Here is a 22,838-nt window from a genome sequence, read left to right on the forward strand (position 1 = left end):
AATAATCATTTACTATTTTTCTCCACAATAAACTAGATTCATCAATTTGTTTGTTAATCTGTGTTCATCAATTAGGGAGTGAGAGAAGATGTATATTAATCCTTGTTCAATTAGTGACATTGTGGGAGTAACAATTCTATTATCTGCAGTCAAAAAATAAAAGAAAGAGATCAATGTCTGTTTTCATCAATTTCGGCGGTATGTATGGATTGATATTCATCATTATAGTGGGAGACGTTTATTTTCATATATTTTCATCGATTACACATGGAGAGGCTGGAATTTTCCCTTCAGGAAACAATACAGGTTACACAGGGAGCAAGACAGCTGGAAACCTCTGCCTCTTCATCTAGAGGGAAGCAATATACAGACGTATTAGTGCATCATAAATACTAATGCGAATTGTCAGATTTGTAAATAAACCTTTCTATTAGTTATGCATCCACCACCGTTTTGCCTCACTGGACAGTTTCTTTTCTAAATGTTCTCAACTCAACGGACAAGTTACTTACCTTCATTAATGTGTTATCTGGTAGAGACGTGATGTAGCCTTAGATTCCTTACCTTTACATTTCCCAGACGTCAAACTGGATCTTGAAGATATTTTCTTTGAGCAATACCCCTGCATGCCGGTAGGTGGTGTCAGTTGGCTCTGTGTGACATAGTCTGTGTCATCTGCCCCGCTGTGGCATCCACATCACCTATATAGCAACCACCTGAAATCAGTTACTTTTCATGCTTTCAATGGCAGAAGTACAGAGCATGAAGTGCACTGACATTTGTGTGTTTCTCAACAACTTGGGCCCTGAAAGGAATCATCCATCACCCTATAAACCTTGTCTCAGTGCGGGAAGGATAGGTGGGTCGGTAAGGAGTCTGCAGGTAGAGCATGTCACTACCAAATATGGCGTTACCGAAGGTAACTTTTCCATCTGCTAGATATCTAGCCGCAGATTCCTTATCTTTGAATAGATGCCCAAGCAATATTATTCCCAGAAGATGGACTGTGGACAAGTTTGGACCAGGAAGACCTGCATGACAGAGAAGCCAAAAAGGCTATCCCTGTTGACTTGACTGTCCAAGTAGTAGTGTTTGGTAAACGTGTGTAAGGATGCCCATGTTCCTGCCTGAAAAATGTCAAGGGCTGGAACTCCACATTGCAAAGCTGTGGTAGCAGGCTTAGCTCTGGTGGAATGAGCCCTTAAGCCTTCAGGATGCTTGTTTTTGGCGAGAGCATAGCAAATTTTGATGCAGAGGATGACACACAGTGAGACAGTCCTCTTCTGCACAGCTGGACTTTCTTCATTCCAACTTACCCCACGAAAGTTGGTCGCCCACCCGGAACATCTTAGTGCAGTCAAGGTAGAACAACGCTCTTTTTGGGTCCAGGCGGCAGAGTCGCTCCTCTTCTTTAGAGGGTTGCGGAGGAGTGTAGAAAGTGGGCAAGTTGAAAGATGGCCCCACATGGAATTGTGTTACTGCTTTTGGGAGGAAAGAAGTTCAAAGGTGAAGCAACAATTTATAAGGGAATTTTGTTAGGAAAGGAGGCTTGGATGACAAAGACTGCAATTCGGCCACCCTCCAGTCAGAAGTGACTGCCACTAAAGAACAAGTTACTTACCTTCAGTAACACATTATCTAATAGAGACTCTATCTAGCTGTAGTTTCTGTTACCTTTCTAGATCCAGCAACATTTGCAGAGCAATACCCCTTGTTCGCGCCGTTGGGTGGCTCCATTCGGCTCCGTGTGAAGTCATCGGCATCAGTAGCGGCAGTCATGACATTTCAGTGCCGAAATAGGCACCACGAGGTGCGTGGACATCAGTTCTTTTCATTCTGCACCATTTGAGCACCGATCTAGAAAGAGCTACCACTCTGTTGCTTTTTGAGAGGCGTTTTCCCGACTTTGTTAAATTTGGACTTTTTTCCTCTTTTTGTGTGCCATGATGTCTTCGAGGAAGACAGGGTTCAAGCCATGCGGTGCCTGTCACCGCATGATGTCAGTTAACAAGCCCCACCACGTCGGTCTCTGGTGTCTGGAGTATCATCGGCACAAATGTACTTCTCAGCAGGCCTAACCAGGACATATTTGTTCTTGACAAATATGAATATTCCATCTGCAATAAAAAATGTTTACACATCAATTGAACTAAGAGCATGTGTTTGTTCTTCCCTTGCTGGCACGCAAGTATGCCAGGGTGCAGTGACTGTGCTCAATGACTCATTTGTTTGGCTTTCCTATTATGTTATGTTCCTGTATCCCATCTCCCGGCATAAACAGACTTCGTGGAAAGGCACCTGGCATGAGGATGACAAAACCACTCAATCTCCACGCATGGAGATTGCATAAATTTGAGTGGAGGACCATGCCCTGTTGCTGAGTAAGGAAGTCCTTCCGAAGTGGCAGTCTTACTAGAGGATAGGTAGTTCATGCAAAGAAACTCCAGTTACCTCTCTCCTCGCCTAATCTGAAGGTACCAGAAGGATTTGGGCCCAGTCGTTCCTGATCTTTTTCAGACCTGGAAACAGGAGAGGCAGAGGTGAGAAAGGGTATAGGAGCACCAAGTTCCATTTCAGCTGGAAAACTAACAAGTGTGCTTGATTCACTGGAACTTCAGACTCCACCCTAGTGCCACCTGGTATCATCAACAAGGAAGATAAAGGAGTTGAAAAGGCCAACAAGCCTCAGACTGCTCTAACCGAGACAAAGATCTAAGGTTGAAGTATTGGGATCATAGCCTGAATGTCCTGGACTTGTTGCAGGGCAGGTCCTGAACTGAACTGTATGCCGTACAATTCCAATGAAGTGTCTAGGAAGGAGGCGAGTGCGACATCCACATCCAGATGACAGTTCACTGTAATCTGGATGTGGTCTACAACTGACTGTTGTTAGCCTACCTTCAACAGGCAGTCAATGAGGTACGGTAAGGGAAAAAGGGGAGTACAGCAAATCAAAAAGGCACATGGACTACCTTGAACCACAGGTAATGTCTGTGGGACTGCAGGCTGGATATGTAAAAAGCACCATTCAGTTGTTTCACATATCCATGCTCTGGTTCAGGATGGACAGGTTCTGGGCCAGCATGAGACTTTTGAATTTATCCTTTTGTAGAAAACCATTTACAGATCAAAAACCTGCAATGACTCATCCTTTTTCAGCACAAGTAAATACGAAGAGCAGCAACCCTTTCCAATGTTTGAATTTGAAAGTCTCTTGATTGTTCCTTTGGAAAGTGAAGGTCTGACCTACTGCACAGAATGGGCAGGTGTTCCTCTGAGATTTGCTCTAAAATGGGAAGATGTGAAAGAGTAGAAGGAAATGATACGGCATGTTGTCATGTTGAATGATTTGGAGAACCCACCTGTAAGACGTGATGGATTGCCACCCTGGGACAAAGTGCTGGATCCTGTATCCCATAGGGTGGTTGTGTGCAAAAAATGGCAAGCTGGATGTCCTTTGTGGTTGTTGCTACAGTGAAAGGAGGATGAGATGGCTGGTGCCCTTGTTGGGTTTCACAATATTTGCCAGATTGTCATCCCCGGCCTTGAAAGAAATGGGTTGAGTGTAGCAGTGGCTGGTGAAGGAGAAGTTACCTACACGCCAGACCCCTAGTAGTAGAGTTCCTAAACTGGTGAAGAAACTGTTTGGCAGGAGTAAAAAGAGCATGTCAGCGTGTAATGGCTCTACTTCGAAATGTTCCATCCTGAATCAATTTTACTGCCAAAGAAGTGTGACCCATTGAAAGGCATCTGTCATGCCTGTCGTGTACTGGGAGCGTAACACTCAATAAAACCTAGCTTTAGATTCAGTGCTCTATGAACATTCTTTTTGTACAACTAAAGAAAAGACGTGATTGGCAATGGTTGGCAAAAGTATTCACACAGGCTTTGGAGCATGCGCAGTTCACGCGCATGCATAGAAGTATAGTGTTTCAAGCCTTAAACCCGCCCCGAACAATCAGGAAATGCTTCGCGTTTAGCCAGATGGTTATCCCTCTCGTTCCGGGTCACGGTGTCGGCGTCCAAGGAGCTAGCGGTTCGTGGTGGTTGAAGTTCGTGTCTTTCCGCGTTTTTAAGCCCGCTTTTGATATATTAAGTCCCTAGTAGCGGCTTGCGTCTAGGAGATTGTATTATTCTAGTTTTCGTTATATCATTTAAACCGCTGAGGATTTATAGCGGTTGTACTTGCTATTTCGTTTTCAGCAGTCCAGGTGTGTTCACCAGGGTTCTTGCCACTTAGGTCAGAGTGGTGTTTTCTGTTGAGATTGCTATACCATTCCGTGTGAACGTTCAAAGGTATATTTTACGGAGTTCTCAAGTCATAGAAGTGGTGAGTTTCACACATAGAAGAGAAACCTTAGTTAAAGTGTTCATTACGCTTCACTTATCATGCTCCTTTGAATTTAGATTTCGGCTACATTGGATAGACCATATGCATAAAGTGTTCCAGAATGTTCTACTTTATTCCTTATCATTTCCCTCCACATTCCACAAGGTAAAGATACATTACATTACACTCCTTACATTGGGAACATCAAGGGCGGGGATTGTTTTCACTCATTATTCTTGTGTCTTACTGCAGTGCCTTTAACAGAAGATAGAACATCCTCTGAGTGGAAGAAGATTGTGGTGTGCCATTTTTTCTCCCCTTCCTACCCATGTTTTGTTCCCCTGTTTTCCCCCTGGTTACCTGTCGGGTGTTAGCGTTTATTCCTGACTCCCGGAGGGTGACAGGGGGGAGGCAGGGTGTAAAGCTTTGTGACTCCAGGACACTTCCGAGACAACAGGTGCGTGCATGACAGAACGCGAAGCCTCTATCAAATTGTCTCCCAAGTGCCATGGATCTCACATTACAGGATGTTGCAAATATGGTGGGGAATCTCCAGCGAGAAACTCAAACCATTTCAGATAGACTAGAGGCGTTGAGCGTACATAAAAGAGAGGGAGCAGGTACCAGCAATCAAACCCCTGTAGTTCAAGTAGTTACTCCCCACACCATTCCCCTGGCACCCCCTGAGAGGTTTTATGGGGCTCCCTCGAAATGTGCAGCGTTTTTGACACAGTGTCAGCTGCATTCCCTGTGTAAAGCTTCCTGTTTTCCCAGCGATCAGGCAAAGGTGGCCTTTGTTTTATCATATTTAGGGGGTTCGGCAGCGAACTAGACAATTCCCTTAATAGACAAAGATGATCCCTTGTTATTGGATTATGACGCCTTTCGTAGAGAATTGCGGAAAATGTTTGATAAAAATTCATTTACTCACGCAGCTGATACAGAGTTGTTAAATTTGAAACAGGGTTCGAAAGATCTTATCACCTATATATCCACGTTTAATAGATTGGTTGTAGAGGCAGATTGGCCCGCTAATAAACGTAGAGCCCTTTTTTACAAAGGCCTACGTGATGAACTGAAAGACGCATTGGCTCACGTAGTGGATCCTCCTGCTACATGTCCCGAATTAATCGACCTGGTGGAGAAACTAGACCATAGGCTGGGAGAAAGACGTAAAGACAGAGTAAGGTATGAGTACCCTAGATTTAGCAATAGAGAAAGGAAACAGGAGTCTGAAGCCAAGCCCGAGGACACAGAACATATGCAAATAGGCAGTATCAAAGGGCCTTTGAGTGAGGCTGAGAAACAAAGACGTAGGAAAAACAGGTTGTGCCTCTATTGTGGCAAGGCTGGTCATTTTCTGAGGGAATGCCCAGTAAAACCCAAACAGTTCCGCAAGTCGGAAAACTAACAGACCCGAGGGTAACAGAGACCTTACCGCCGGGTCCTTTGGTTCACATGGTCTCATCATTAATGACTAATGAAGGACACTTCTTTATTACTTCCAGACTGTCCTTGCTTTCAAAATCTATCACACAACCCATTATGATAGATTCAGGGGCCTCGGGTAATTTTATGGATTATCAATGGGCCGTTACCGATGATATCCCTAAGGTGCAAAAAAGAATCACAGAGGAAGTGTATACTATCGATGGAAGTCCTTTGAAATCTGGGCCTATCACGCATTCTAGTATTCTTTTGGACATGTACATAGAACCCACACACTGGGAGACTCTTGCTTTTGATATAATTGAATCTCCTCAATTTCCAGTGGTCTTGGGTCTTCCTTGGTTGCGCCTCCACAATCCCCAAATAGATTGGCAAAACACCAGCATCACCTTTGGTGAAGAGTGTAAACAACACACATCCACTACTAGTACAAACCTTCCTGATCCCTCAGCCCAGATTAACGCCATGTCCATACAAAAAACGATTTCTTTGGTCTCAGGTACCTCTGAAGAACCAAATTTGGTAGAACAGCCTGACAACGGTTTACCCCCTGTGTATCAGGAATACCAGGCAGTTTTTGATAAAGAACAAGCAACCAGTCTACCCCCCCATAGGGTATATGACTGCCGTATTGATTTGCAGCCAGACGCTTGTATACCGACTAGTAGGGTATACTCCCTTACCGAAAAAGAGAATCTGTACTTAAGGGAATACCTTGATACCATGCTTGAGCTTGGGTTCGTCAGACCCTCTAGGTCCCCCACTTCCTCGGCTTTGTTTTTTATCCCTAAAAGGGAGGGAGGATTACGCTGCTGCATTGATTATAGATCATTGAACACCATTACTATTAAAAACAAGTACCCCTTACCACTCATCTCCTCTCTACTCGATCAAGTAAAGGATGCAAAATGGTTCACGAAATTAGATCTACGTGGGGCCTATCACTTAGTCCGCGTTAGAGAAGGAGATGAGTGGAAGACGGCATTCTGCACCAAGTTCGGTCTGTATGAGTACTTGGTAATGCCCTTCTGGCTTTGTAATGCTCCTTCTGCATTCCAATATTTCATCAATGAAGTGCTGAAGGAGTATCTTGACACAAGTGTTATTGCATACATTGATGACCTCCTAATCTATTCTAAGACTCTTGAGGAACATATAGGTCATGTAAAAGCTGTCTTGCATCAGTTGCAAAACAATCACCTCTTCTGTAAGTTAGATAAAAGTTTCTTCCATCGCCACCAGGTCGCTTTTTTGGGGTTTATTGTATCAGCAAAGGGTCTGAGTATGGATCCACGAAAAGTCAGCACTGTGGTGGAGTGGCCACCTCCCAAGAACGTAAAGGAAATCCAACAATTCATTGGATTCTCGAATTTCTATAGGCGTTTTATACACCAGTTCTCGGATCTTGTGGCTCCTATCACTCGCTTGTTGCGAAAAGGGGTCTCCTTCCATTGGTCAGAGGAAGCCGACAGGGCTTTTAACATTCTAATGAAGGCATTCACGCAGGCCCCCATTCTAAAACACCCTGATCCGTCCAGTCCGTATGTGGTGGAGGTGGACGCCTCGCAAGTAGCTGTAGGGGGTATCCTTTCTCAGGCGGACGTTGACACCGGTGAATTACATCCAGTGGCCTACTATTCACACAAGTTGACTCCGGCTGAGGTGAACTATGCCGTTGGGGAGAGAGAACTTCTAGCGATCAAGAAAGTATTGGAGGAATGGAGACAGTATCTATTGGGCACAAATCACACAGTTACTGTCCTGACAGACCATTGTAATCTACAGTATCTAAAGTCTGCTAGTGCTTTGTCCATGAGACAACTGAGATGGACACAGTTCTTCAATGAGTATGATTTTAGTATACATTTCAGAGCTGGTAGACAAAACGGTAAAGCGGATGCTTTATCTCGCCTGGGGTTTGAGCCATTCCCAGGTGATGATAAACCTCTTTGTATCATTGCTCCTCAAAGAATAATCGGAGTGCTTACTACTGAAGAGGAATTCATCCTACAAGTAAAGAATGCCCAACAAGATCCCGCTTCTCAAGCAATATTACACCAACATCAGTCCTTGGTCAAGTCAGACCTCCATTATGTGCAGGGAGGGTTGTTTATCCCCACAATATCCCTTCAAAATCAGGTGATGGAATGGTGTCATGCACATGGTGTAGCAGGGCATCCAGGATATAAGAGAACATTAGAGTTGATAAAGAGATACTGTTGGTGGCCTCATATAGCTAAAGATGTACAACAGTACGTTTGGACATGTCACATATGTGCTCAAGGGAAGTCATCACACGAAGGATTAGAGGGCTTGTTACTTCCCCTTCCCACGCCTTTGGCTCCCTGGCAGTCTGTATCAATGGACTTCATCGTAGAGTTACCACAGACACAAAGGGGCAATAACACTCTTTTAGTTGTAGTGGACATGTTCACCAAATCGGCTCATTTCATTCCATTAAAAGGTCTACCTACATCTTCTGTTCTAGCGGGTGTCTTTCTACAAAACATAGTCAGACTCCATGGTCTTCCCTCTATCCTGATCACAGATAGAGGCTCTCAATGTTTATCCAAGTTTTGGAAACAGTTATGTAAGTCTCTGAAGATTGAAGTCTGCCTGTCTTCTAGTCATCACCCCCAGACGGATGGACAAACAGAGCGGGTGAATCAAAGCCTTGAGCAGTTTTTGTGTTGTCAACTACTGCAAGAACAGAAAGAGTGGGATGAGCTGATTTGGTTGGCAGAACTGTCATACAATAATAGTCATCACTTTTCTACTCTATTCTCCCCTTTTTATGCTTCATACGGTTTCCATCCTAAAGTCCTACCCTTTTCTCCATTGAGGCCCTGCTGTACAAGATTTAGTCTCACACCTGCAGACAGTACATTCCACCATCCATGACAATCTCGATAAGGCCAAGACTGATTACAAAAAGGCAGCAAACACACACAGACATGCAGGACCCGCTTATCAACAGAACGACAAAGTCTGGCTGTCTACTAAACATCTGTCCTTAAAGGGTGCCTGTAAATTTAAGCCCAAGTATATTGGCCCTTTTCCTGTTATCCAAATCATCAATCCTGTAGCCCTGAAGTTGAAATTACCACCATCAATTAAGATACACCCTGTATTTCACATTTCCCTGTGGAAACCGGTACTGCCGGATACTCGCCTTCCGACAACTCCTCTTCCCTCACTGGTAGATGCTAGCGATGAGTACGAGGTGGGAGCTGTCATTGACTCCAGAAGGGTTCGTCGTCGCCTCCAGTATCTGATAAACTGGAAGGGTTTTGCCGTTGAGGAGAGATCTTTGGAACCTGCCAGCCAAGTACACGCGCCACGTTTATTGCGAGCTTTTCACAGGAGGTTCCCCCACAAGCCCAAACCAGCAGGGGGCATTATGGGGGGGTGTTCTGTCATGCCTGTCGTGTACTGGGAGCGTAACACTCAATAAAACCTAGCTTTAGATTCAGTGCTCTATGAACATTCTGTTTGTACAACTAAAGAAAAGACGTGATTGGCAATGGTTGGCAAAAGTATTCACACGGGCTTTGGAGCATGCGCAGTTAACGCGCATGCGCATAAGTATAGTGTTTCAAGCCTTAAACCCGCCCCGAACAATCAGGAAATGCTTCGCGTTTAGCCAGATGGTTACCCCTCTCGTTCCGGGTCACGGTGTCGGCGTTCGAGGAGCTAGCGGTTCGTGGTGGTTGAAGTTCGTGTCTTTCCGCGTTTTTAAGCCCGCTTTTGATATATTAAGTCCCTAGTAGCGGCTTGCGTCTAGGAGATTGTATTATTCTAGTTTTCGGTATATCATTTAAATAGCTGAGGATTTATAGCAGTTGTACTTGCTATTTCGTTTTCAGCAGTCCAGGTGTGTTCACCAGGGTTCTTGCCACTTAGGTCAGAGTGGTGTTTTCTGTTGAGATTGCTATACCGTTCCGTGTGAACGTTCAAAGGTATATTTTACGGAGTTCTCAAGTCATAGAAGTGGTGAGTTTCACACATAGAAGAGAAACCTTAGTTAAAGTGTTCATTACGCTTCACTTATCATGTTCCTTTGAATTTAGATTTCAGCTACATTGGATAGACCATATACATAAAGTGTTCCAGAATTTTCTACTTTATTTCCTTATCATTTCCCTCCACATTCCACAAGGTAAAGATACATTACATTACACTCCTTACATTGGGAACATCAAGGGCGGGGATTGTTTTCACTCATTATTCTTGTGTCTTACTGCAGTGCCTTTAACAGAAGATAGAACATCCTCTGAGTGGAAGAAGATTGTGGAGTGCCATTTTTTCTCCCCTTCCTACCCTTGTTTTGTTCCCCTGTTTTCCCCCTGGTTACTTGTCGGGTGTTAGCGTTTATTCCTGACTCCCGGAGGGTGACAGGGGGGAGGCAGGGTGTAAAGCTTCGTGACTCCAGGACACTTCCGAGACAACAGGTGCGTGCATGACAGCATCTCTGTGAGAGAGGCCTGCACATCTCAAGAAGATCCTACAAAGCATATCCACGCATGGTGGTGGAGCGCCTCACTGATGCCACCCGAAACAATCAGTAGTATCATAGTCCACACAAATCATGCATGTGGCCACATCTTCGCCATCCTGAATTGTATGTCAGTGAAGCCCTGGGGACTTCACTAACCGCGGACAAGTTCTCACTGCTCACGTCACAAAGGACATGCGTATACTGGCCCAATAAGCAGACTGCACTGACTGATCTCAATGGTAGACTCGCCGAGGAGAATGTTTGTTTTACAAATGCGTCAATTATAGGCACTTCCTCTCTCACGGCTGCCAGTCACCTAGGCGCCAGCGTGCTCCAGGTAATTTGACCGGAAGAAAGGCCAAATAACGGTATTTAACGATCTGCCATGCCGAATCGTTCACATCGCGACACCATTTGAGTGCCTCCTGACCCCCCGCCAACGGGCGCCGCACGGCAATACCTTCAACAAGGTATGTCCCTTGGTGTAAACCGCTGCGCAATGTTTCCTCCCCTAATTTCTTATGGCTACATCCCGTGACCCTTTCCCTTCCCCCAACAGGTCACCGGCACCCCACCTGGACCCGTCCTTGCTTTATTCATCAGGTGTGCTCATTCAAACTCTCAACCCACCGTGGCACGAAGGACTCCGGTTATAATATTATTTGTTTTCCCACGTTTTCACTCTAGAACCCTGCCTTCCCAGGGACCGCAAAGGTTTAATTTCTACTCTTGGATCGCCAAGACTACTCGTTCCATACTCTTAGGTAATTTTAATTTACAATTCTAACCACCCATCGTCATTGTTAGCAGCACCGCATGCGGTTCAGTCTTCCTTTCACGAGTCTTCCAGAGCACATCATAAATCATTCTTTATTCCTTTACACGAACACCGTTTTTTAATGCCGTACGCCGCAATTAAATACAACAAATTATTACCCTAGGTCCTTCGCTACCTTTAGGGTTCCCTTGTCTTCTAATGAACATATTGAGCGCAGTCGCAGGATTGCAAGGGTTGGCTAACTCTTTCCCCTGGTTTCCAGTGGGTACCTCCTGATCCCCCTTCTCTTTCCCTCTGTCTAAATACTATGACAGATCATGCACACCTCTATACAGATGATTACATCAAATTAATACTTGAAGGCCTTTCATTCTTCACAGACTCTACAGAAACTTGCGGTGTAGCCACTGTACCCTTGACTGAAAAATTGGAAAAAACAAGGAAAAAGATTGTAAGATTACAACGTATGATACGTATGCTCACTGACTACTTAAAAGCAAACGTGATACCCGTGGGCCTGATAACCCCAAATATATTAACAGCTTCAGCTATATAGGTTCAACTTGTTCCAGACACTGGATGGTCTTAGGTATTGATACAGCCACAGAAGCTTTGAAAATTCTAGAGCAAGAAATACTTGACATTGAGAAACAAATAAAAGATACGAGATCAGTTACTGAGGGTAAAAAAACTACTTGAACAGGTAGAGAAAACTATTGAGGATTTCTATAGGTAAGAACAGAATAAAAAAATCTGTCAAATTCAAGAAGGATATCAACTCATATGTGGTAGAAAGAACTTACTCCTACTTACAAAAATACTAATATACCAACTGCACCTATTCCAATCCTCAAAACACCAGACCCTGGGGTAAATTTAACAGGCGCAACAATTTAGTGGGTTTCTCTGATACCTCAGCTGAATCCTCGGACAATTCAGAGCAAGGGGAAGCCCCTGGCCCATCGACCCGTCCTTTGAATCAAACTTTTTTAGGCAGAAGAGAATCAGAATCGTGGCAGAGGCAAGCGACAATGGTACAATCCCCCAGGCGAACGGCAAACACGCTGGCGATTCTACCAGTTTTAAGGGATTCCAGTATTCCAAACTATTCCCATTGTTAATCTTTCTAAACATGTCCTTGCCTCCTCTGAACTATCCTTATTAAGTAAAGGATTGTCATTTGTACCCACCATTAAACCTAATTTTCTTGAGCTCCAAACTGAACTGCTCCGGCTTTTTAGATGCATACATCTACATGCTTTCTTTTTACAAAACCCATCCCCTACTGTTTCTGGCAATACACCATTCTGTCCGCCCTCCACCTTCCTCCCAAGTGCCAACATGATCCCCAATGAAGTGGTCACGTTTGAAAAAATTATTATGAAAGATTTATCCTCCCTTGAAAACACCAGATGCTTCATTCCATATAACATCTCACTCGAGGAGAAAAAAGTCATTGTTACTTTAAAAAACAATCACTCACTGGTAATCAAGTCTGCCGATAAAGGCGGAGGACTTGTCCTACAGCAAATAGACGCACATAAAGGTGAAATCCTATGACAACTCACCAACATAGATCATTATTGCAGGCTCCCCACCAACCCCACTATTGAACTCCAGGAATTGATCCTCCAAGTAACCTCGGACGGTAAAGACTAAGGTTTCCTCAGCCAAAAGGAATTTCTATTTCTTAACACCAATTCCCCTTGCACTCCAGTAATTTACACTTTACCAAAAATCCATAAAAATAAAACCACACCTCCTGGACACCCCATAGTCTCCGGTTGTGGCTTGGCCAATTTGTGGACTACTTCATAAAATACTTTGTTCCACTCACTGAATGTTACATAAAGGATAGCATGTCCATGATCAACCTAGTAGAACACCATCCCTTTGACATTGAATCTGATTTTTTGTGTACATTAGATGTAGAATCATTCTACACCAATGTACCACAGGTAGAAGCAATGTTGGTCATTGAAAAGGTACTGAATGGAAGAACACGTCCACATAATGTCCCCACTATTTTTATACTACAACTACTGGAAATATGCCTTACCAGAAATTTCTTTTATTTTGATACTGAATTCTATCATCAGGTAAAGGGCACCTCAATGGGCGCAATTTTTGCTCCAAACCTATCAATTCTGTATATGGACCATCTAGAAACATCTAGAATACTCACCCAGAGTAATCCATTTTTTGAAAGCATTTCCAAGTGGAAACGCTACATTGATGATATTTTTTTAATTTGGCACTCCATGGAAAACAGTCTCTACCAGTTCCTCCATTGGCTTAATAACAACTGCCAGGGGCTCACCTTCACACTTACATACAACAGATCGTCCATAGCATTTCTTGATCTTACCATCTACCATGACAATAACAAACTTTTCACCAAATTGTATCGCAAACCTACAGAAGGAGATACATTACTTAAATAGGGCAGCAATCACCCCCGTGACCTCCGTGACTCCCTCCCTTATTCACAATTCTTACGACTAAGGAGGAATTGTTGTCAAAAGAAAGACTTCCAGGAAGCATCCATACTTTCAACAAAGCTACACGCCCATAGTTACCCCAAGCGACTGGTAAAGAATGCTCGCAAAAGAGCGTGGTATTGTCCAAGAGAAGTACTACTCACTCCTAAACCTAAGACAGATCGGGAAAGTATGGTATGTGTTACCACCTTTTCGCCAGTATCTAATGCCATATGCAAATCTATCCTGAAACATTGGACTATACTAAATACAGGAACCATGACCATTGATTGCCCCCTTTTTGCTTTCAGAAAAAATCGCAATATAAAAAATCACCTAGTCAGGGCAGCCCTCCACATTACCAAACCACCTTCCACACTAACTGAGCTCTGGGGTCTTACACCTATGATGGGACATAAAAAGTGTGGTAACTGCAGCGTGTGTGAGTTTGTTATTGAAGGCCAAGATTTCACTTTTAATGATGTACACATCAAATCAAACAGTTTTACAAATTGTAATTCTTGCAATGTAATTTATGTAAAACAATGCCCATGCAAAAAATATTTACATAGGTCAAACAACTCAGAAAGCAGGGACCAGGATATGCCAACACCGCAGCCGTGTCCATTGCAAGTCGCCAAACGCACCGTTGGTTGATCATTTCTCGGATCACGAACATGATGAAAATGACATCAAATGGACAATCACCAATCAGATCAAACCACCACCTGGGGGAGCAGATATTGCAAGCCTATTGAACAAAGAAGAGCTAAAATGGATCTTGCGTACCCAAAGTATGAAAAATGGCCTCAACAGGACCGAGGATTGGACTACTCTTTTGTAAAACCCTATTGGTTATCCTCACCAGAACTACATGTCAACGCTACATTATGGAGTTTGTTTGGTTTGTAAATATGCGCTTCTCACTGTAATTCTCTTGCACTTATTTCACATTTTCCCACTGTTGTCATATTCTTCACAACAAACGCTGACTGACATTTATTAGTGTCCTCGTGCTAACTTAAATGCCAATTTTTACTTAAGCCTTCTATTTTATGGCTCCACCACCCTTCAATTTGTTTAAACACCTAGCTTTGGTTGCAGCATAAAATGTAATGTAATATGTTTCCAGTTGCCACAATTCAATGCTGTCTCCCTTAGCAACAACAGTTATTCTGGTGGTACCCTATCTTTCCACCGTAATCCGGGTTCTTTTAAATACATATGGCTGTGGATTGTATATATACCTAGCTTCATGTCCATTATGCATCATTTATGTAATTTGATTCATTACTAGCGTTCTCTCCCCTAAAGAGTGCTTAGTATCCTCCCTTCCTTGTTTAGTAACTTCCTCCCCTTCTGTTCCAAACGGCGACCCACACGCAAGATGGCCGCTGACTTGTCACTTTCAGTACTTCCGGTTAATTAGCAACCCTCCCATTCACTTTTTAACAGCGTGGGCTTATAAGCACTTCCTCTCTCACGGCTGCCAGTACCTTGGCGCCAGCGTGTTCCAGGTAATTTGACCAATAGAAAGGCTGAATAACAGTATTTACCGATCTGCCACGCCTAATCGTTCACATCGCGACACCATTTGAGTGCCTCCTGACCCCCCACCAACGGGCGACGCACGGCAATCACTTCAACAAGGTATGTCCCTTGGTGTAAATCGCTGCGCAATGTTTCCTCCCCTAATTTCTTATGGCTACATCCCTGTGACCCTTTCCCTTCCCCCAACAGGTCATCGGCACCCCACCCGGACTCGTCCTTGCTTTCTTCATCAGGTATGCTCATTCGACCTCTCAACCCTCCGTAGCACGAAGGATTCCAGTTATAATTTAATTTGTTTTCCCACGTTTTCACTCTAGAACCCTGCCTTCCCAGGGACCGCAAAGGTTTAATTTCAACCCACGGATCACCAAGACAACTCGTTCCATACTCTTAGGTAATTTAATATTCTAACCGCCCATCGTCATTGTTAGCAGCACCACATGCGGTTCAGTCTTCCTTTCACGAGTCCTCCCGAGCACATCATATATCATTCTTTATTACTTTACACGAACACTGTTTAATGCTGTACTCCGCAATTATTCTCTACAAGGTCATTGGCATGTGTGGTTTTAATCACTGCCTGCACTACACTAGGTGCAGACCCCCTCCTCTTACCGGCTAAGATGCTCCAGTGCACACCAGGCGCCCCGTTTCTACTCCCTCTTACCACCATGCACGCTTGCTTTTCTTTTTTACTTCATTGAAGCCCTAAGGTGTTCACATCATTATTGTCGTCACAGAATTGTATGACTGACAACCCGAACAGCCAACAGGTTGTGACTGTTAATTCTTTTCTGTTTTTTCCCCCTTGTTTCTCCCAATTCCTTATTTTTGTCGATTTTCATATAATAGTGTTATCTCAGGCTTACAGTATTTGTTGTCCTGATGATGATCCCAGTTACCCCTTGAAAGGGATCGAAACGTCGTCGACCATACAAAACAGGGTACAAACAAATAAGTGTATCTAAATGTGTTATGTCTGTGGTTTCATAATAAGCTTGTCGCAGTATGTATATTTATGAGCAAGTTTCACTTCTGTTTCACCTAATTGTTTTGCATTTCGTTTTGTTTTTCTTTTTTTGATGTCTATAAATTGTCACCCTTTCACCTTGTCACACTGTGTATGTATTGCTTTGGATACAGGACTGTATCCTACTGGATATTGCAACTGTCCTCCGAAAGAAATCTTTTTGATTTATATTAAACTGTCTATCCGGCTGGGTAGACTATATAGAACCAATTGTGGTCTATATTCATTATCTACATATCTTTTTGCTTTAACAAGGACCACTGTTAAATACAACAAATTATTACCCTAGGTCCTTAGCTACCTTTAGGGTTCCCTTGTCTTATAATACATCAATTATTTTAGGTTCCCTATCCTGAAGAGTTGTGGGGAATGAATTGGGGTTACCCTTACTGGCTGAAGCCTGAACAACCAGACTCTCCAGAGTAGGTTCTTTAGTAAGAACATCAGAATCGCCAGGTTCACCTGCCTGTTCATCGGTGAATATCAGAGCTTTGACCAGGTGCTGGTCCAAGCTGTAGGACTTCCATAAGGACATTAGTCTTATTATCAGTCTCAAGTTACAAGACCACTGCTCCTTGTCAAACTACCACTGCAAATGATGCACTCTTGTCTGTTGGTGGTCCAAGTGGTGAATTAATTCCTGTATCAGGAGACATATCAACCCCACTGGCCTCCTGTATGTCAATGTAATAGCAGGGCTGAAGCGTGTCTGCCTCTAGGCAATGCAATAACAAAGGAGCAGTCCCAGTAAGTCCCCAACATGACGTCTCTCAAGCCGTCCATTCGGTGCCCATCTCATACCAGCAGCTCAAGGGGATCGCAGCTGCACAACACATCTCATTCTGACGCCCATAACCTTCAGTGCCCTTTGCACATAGCGGACCTCAGGTGCTAGGACTCAGCATGTCAGGGCACTCGCTGGTCATGTGCCCCGCCCCAGCAGTCAGCTGCCAGGAGCTGGGCCCTCCAGGTACCGCAGGGATTTGGCCAACCACCACACAGTGACACCCCGTCTACTCTGCAGGCTGTACCACCAGCAGCGAGTAGGCCAAAGTGAGCACCAGGCCTTTCTGGCAGCCAGCAAGCGTGTGCAATCCCCACCAGCGGTGCCAGAGGACGAACGCACACCAACAGACAGGTCGCACCCTCCTGCTCCTAATGCCGGCCGCACTCCGCAGATCCCCTTCTACCCCTTCTACTCACATGTGGCCCACCAATTGATCAGCTATCTTGGACCGCGCCTCTTGCCTTCACAGGGGCAGTCACACTGGTCCTTGCTCCACCTGCTATGGCATCGTGGGATGTCCTTCAGCAGTCACTGAGACGGGTTGCTGCCATCTTGCTATGTGGTTCCAGCCTGTTTGTCAGCGCGGGCCTAGGTCAGCAAAAAACTCATCTTTCTGGACATCCGGGGGTAAGGGCAAGGGGTCATATACTGCCACAACCTCCTCAGAGGGTGAGGGCAAAAGCAGGTGCCAGATGGAAGAACTCCGCTGGGAGTACTCCATTGGTGTCACGCCCGTCAGGAAGATAATTCTTAGGCAATGTATAGCGTAGCATGATGCCTTGGACAATCCATATGGATACAGTCCTTTTCTGGATTACTTTTCACTACTGCATACCAGCGAACCCAACATACTACTGATTACGTACACAGTACTTCCTAATCCTACCAATGATCAAAACATGTCTTGGATCCAATAAGTGCTGTCTAGCCTCGTTTTTAGATGCATGTGGTGAAAAACATTGTGAGAATGATGCACTATCCCATCTGCAAAGGGAACACCGCTTTCAGGGTACAGGACACACAAGTTCTAAATACCGATTTCTGACGGAAGATTGTAAAACAATTAGGCTCAACCGACAAAGACAGCAGTTTGCTGATTTGATAAGCAAATAACGTCAATGAAAAACACGGTCTCCAAGGCCAAGAGTCTCAGACAACAACTATGAAGAGGCTCAAAAGGAGCACACATCAAGGACATTAGAACCCAATTATGGTCCAACTGTGGCATACTCAATGGAGCATAGGAAACATATATGAAAGCCCACTCAAGAAGAGGATCACAACAAATGATTTGAAGAATGGTAAATTAAGAAAGATTGAAATGGCCGATAAGTAACCCTTAACAGTGGCCACAGCAAAACCTTGCTGCACCAAAGATGATTAGAACAATGAAAATCATATCTAGCCATTAGAGGTTCACCCTGCTTTAACAGATTTGACACTACTGTGAGATCTTGAGGGGTCAGGGAAAACAGCTAGCCCCATGAGATTGCTATACATCATCCTCTATCAATGGTCCTGAGCAGCACTGCATCTTGTCCAAAAGGTTTGCTGAGTGCCGGCCTACTGCAGCTGCAGGTTCAGCTGAAGGGCCAGCATGTGCGAATGGACACTGTGCAACAGCAGAGAAGGGTGCATGATGCCAAGAGCCCAAGAAGCCTCAAAATTATGAAGAGCAGAACTCCAGCTTTTGTCTGTAAATTCAGGATCATAACCTGAATGTCCCAGTCTGGATGTGGGGCCTGAAAGTTCTTCAGGATGAACACGTCTAGAACGACACAGATAAAGGAAATTTTCTGCACAGGCCAGAGGTGACTTTGGAACTTGTTGAAGAACTCCAGAGTGGATATTAATGGCACTTAGGCTGGTAGGTTTTTCTTAAACTAGCTGAGGTGAACCCATCTTCAGCAGCCAATTGCTGAGGGGAAGTAAAATGTTTATCCCCAAACTGTAAATAAATGTTGCAACCAGTGACATGAGCTTTGAAAGGTTGATAAGGCTGAACGGCAATACAGTTTACTGGAAGTGGTCTGAATCCTTACCAAATCAGAGGGACCTCCAGGAATACTTCAGAACAGGCACATGAAAGCACATACCATCAAGGTCCAGGTACACAATATAGATCTCATAGGGCAAAGCTACCAGAACCTGAGTGTCATTTGTTAAAATGTCTCCTTTTAGAGGAACTCTACCAATAACTGGAAGTTCACAATGCATCTCAGCCTCTCTTCTTTATTGGTGGCCAGAAAATACCATCTGTAGCAACCTAGACCTCTCTCCACTTTGTATGTTTGATTGCCTCTTTTAGCAAGACTTTAATTACCCCTTCTGAAAGCAGGATGTAAATGTAAATGTTTTTGAGCTAGTAAAGCGCACTGCTACCCGTCCATAGGTCTCCTGGCGCTGTATAACTCTGGGGAACCCGTCCTGGCTTTCCCTGTGGGATGGTCCCTTGCTGGGAGTCCCCAAGGTGGAGCCAGGCATCCCCGGAATTGGTGGGGCCGTTGTGGAGATTAGGCAAGCTAATGCCCGGAGTTGCCGAGTGGAACCCCTGATTAGAGTAAGCACCGAAGCGAGAATTATCGAGTCCGCTGACCAAGGTCCACGACCCTGCCGCGTCGGGAATTGAACCCTGGTCCCGGGCCGACTTCTGCTCTCGGGCCTGCCGCCTCTAACCAGTGAGCCACACTACTCCACAGGATCAGCACTTCTTTAGGCACAGTAGTGACTAGGGAAGGAATTTCCACAAATGGGATGGCATGAAAAGCAGAAGGACTGGCAAAATAGCCAAACTAGAAAATCTGAATGACATGATGAAGAACCAGTCGGTGCTTCATGCAAGCAGTGCTGGAGTTCATGCAGTGCTAGAGTATGACGCCTACTGGCTTTGACAGATGGCTTAAAGGTGAACTATAGAGAATCAACAGCGGTGGCTGAAGATCAGGAGGCTGAAGAGTGCTGTTACTGTTGACTTCACCCTTAAACATTACCCTTGCTCCTGCCACCATGAAACGGCAGTATGGGTTGCTGTACAGGCTCAGAGAATTGTCGCTGGAAATATGCAAGACCTCATGAATATCCTCAGAATTTTCTGTACGGCTAATAGAACTGGCAAGTGGGAGAAAGTAACCTCAGTGAATAGGTAATAGCTTTACTGACTGAAAACCTCTGTAAGGCTGCATTAGCTGTCACACCACAAAGCTGTGATCCATCAACGCGTATGTCCATCAAAGAGACCTGCACATCCCCAGAGAAGCCAGTGGAGCCAATCCAAGCATGTATCCAGATAATTAAACCAGTGCCCATTGTTTGGGCAACAGAATCTGTAGTGTCCAATCCAGAAGGCAGAACACACTTTGCCCCCATTTTGCTATTTTGTACAGTGTGAACAAGTGCATTGCAAATATCCTCTGGTCGGCTTGGAAACTCCTCTGAACCCTATCCCAAAGGGCATGTGTGTGTAACAACCCAGGAAGCAAACTGGATTTAAGGAACACAATCCCAAGCTGGCAGAACACTTATCCTGAGGAGTTGCCAGAAACTTAGGGTTAACTTGTAACGGTCTCTGAGAACTTGCAATGTGAAGACTCGCTGTTGGATCCAAGAATGGTTTCAACCAAGCTTCAAGGATGGGTTAGTCAGCGATTCACCGAAAAGCAACAAGGGCTCAGAAGTAAACGGCCCAGATTGCAAAATCTTAGTAAGAAGGTAAGCCTTATTCACCTCATCAGAAAGTGGTGATTCCAGGACTTCTGTAGCCCTGCCAAACACTACCGCAAAAGAGGCCCTTTCCTTTAAAGGTCTCTGGAGAAATCCAAGCCACTGGCATTTTGCAGGTCTAGATAAAGGAAGAGATGTGCATAGTGAGGAGGGAGCAAATTATCTGCCTCTTCATTGTCATCCTCATCATGTAGAACATGGTGTAGGTCGTTAATGGAGTCTGAATCTGATTCAAAAATGTTCTCCATTCTACAGAAGTAGTGCTGCCTAGGCATACGAAGAGGAGGTAAGCCTAGTCTGCGTGACACATAGCTTTTGTGATATAAGTGTATCTTGAATACAGGATAAAGTCTTTCTGAGGATAATTTCTGATCTGGAACCTGTACCGCTGAAGAGTCTGGCCATCTGGATATTGATGAGATTCAGGTGTGCTTCTTATGCTTCTTTTGCAACTGGATTTCAGTTTTATCTACTTTATGGTGTAATGGAGGGGACCTCAATTGAGAACTGCCTTGCTTCCTGAATTCTGCAGAGCTTAGCTTCTTGTTGCCTGATGGCCTTTGGTTGCATTTGGAAACATCTGTACCAGGACCTGAAGCTATGCTTTGACTTAAGGCACCGTGATTAGAAATCATGCAGGCCCTTCACAGACATTTGTTTTCAACACCCACTGCATGGATTGATTCCTGTTCTCTTATGAAGCAAAATCATTACACACTAACAAAAATCAATAGAAATCCATAGAGCGGAAAAAGTAGAAATTATTACAATAGTTTTTTAATCCAGTCTGGGGTATGGGAAGATTTTCAAGGTAAAAAAGCATCTTTCAGAAAAATATATCTATTTTGCAATACGACAAACAGACTTGTAATGTTGCAAGATTACCCTACACAACAGTAAAATTGTTGCTCTGATAGGTCTCACAAAATATACACATGTTTCTTAGTAGCAAAATATTAAACTCACTTGGATTTCTATGTAAAGAGCTCTACTACTGTCAACGCTCTTTGACCGGGGAAACAGAAAGGTATATCAAATGAGGAACCAGAATCCAGTTTAATTGACTGAGTAATCCCATACCTACCACATAGACCATCACAACATTTGATCCACCCACCTCACATATATACTTTTCCAATCGTTCTTCCCGATCTAGTTCTCATATTCTTGATAATCCTAATCACATTGTCACAGAAATAATTACCAGGCAAACATGTTACTTAGCCCTTCATTCAAATGTGAGATTGGCCAACCATTTGCTTACCTTAAATGTCCCGCTCTGAGCAGGTGGGCGCAGACTCCTGTGCGGTTTATTTGATGGATAGCTTTGAAGGTTTGTTACACAGGGAGGTAGTGCAGCATAAAGTGTACACAACAGGACCATATTGGGCTGTACAGGTCTTAACACAACGGGCAGTAGCTACAACACCTTAGAAATCAAAATAAAAAGAAAGGATGTTCTGAAGGTAGTTTCACAATGTTATATAACATATATTGGCATTTGCATTCCAAGCACTAACGGACATACACATTTCTTGATGGACAGCCAGACACCTGAAAATGCACCCTCCAGTAAATGCCCACTCGCTACTCCCAAGCCTGTCTTCCTACCATGGTTTAAGCCAATGTGTGCATTGTTTGGAGCCATTTCGTGGTTCCTCAATGTTGTGACTAGAGCAAGTATCGACCTAGAAATGCAAAAGTGTATTACCCATGGTTGTGACCAACATGTCAGTGCTCCTCTTTCTCCCCCTACAACTTTCCCATACAGTGCATGGCCAATCAGACATTATTTCTCACTTACAGGACATGAAATGAATGGTTTCTTACCTGTAATCCTAGTTCTCTTCAGGAAATCCCCACTGAAATCATGAGCACTAAATAATCCCACCCAGATGCAGGACCCCAGAGCACTTCTTCGAAAGTCGCATGTAGTGTAGCATCTTTTCCTTACTTCAGAAAGGCCTGTAAGTACATGTGACACTAATGGACAAGTTACTTACCTTCAGTAACGCCTTATGTGGTAGAGACGTAATCAAGCCACAGATTCCTTACATTAGAATAGCCCTGGCATCAGACTGAATTCTGAGACTTTTGCGCCTGTAGATGGCTTTGATCGGCTTCATGTGACATCGGATTCGTAAGATTCGTAAGAGCCAGAAGTGACATCTGCATGACTTACATAGGCGACCTCTAGGTGCGCTGAAGTCAGTTA

The 22,838-nt window shown here is 44.2% G+C and overlaps 1 protein-coding gene across 1 annotated transcript in view; it reads right to left on the bottom strand.

Annotated features, from left to right (window-relative positions):
* Positions 1–229: 229 nt before the first annotated feature.
* Positions 230–22,838, bottom strand: part of LOC144828412 (uncharacterized) — a 2,343,931-nt gene continuing 2,321,322 nt past the window's right edge. Inside the window, exons 28-29 of the mRNA XM_078686536.1 lie at positions 21,888–22,052; positions 230–349 (exon numbers count right to left, since the gene is read on the bottom strand). Coding sequence (XP_078542662.1) covers positions 21,934–22,052 — 119 coding nt within the window. The 3' untranslated portion in view covers positions 230–349; positions 21,888–21,933. The remainder of the gene's footprint in view (positions 350–21,887; positions 22,053–22,838) is intronic.

This window comes from Lissotriton helveticus, chromosome 4_1, assembly GCF_964261635.1.
Source record: "Lissotriton helveticus chromosome 4_1, aLisHel1.1, whole genome shotgun sequence".
Lineage (NCBI taxonomy): Eukaryota > Metazoa > Chordata > Amphibia > Caudata > Salamandridae > Lissotriton > Lissotriton helveticus.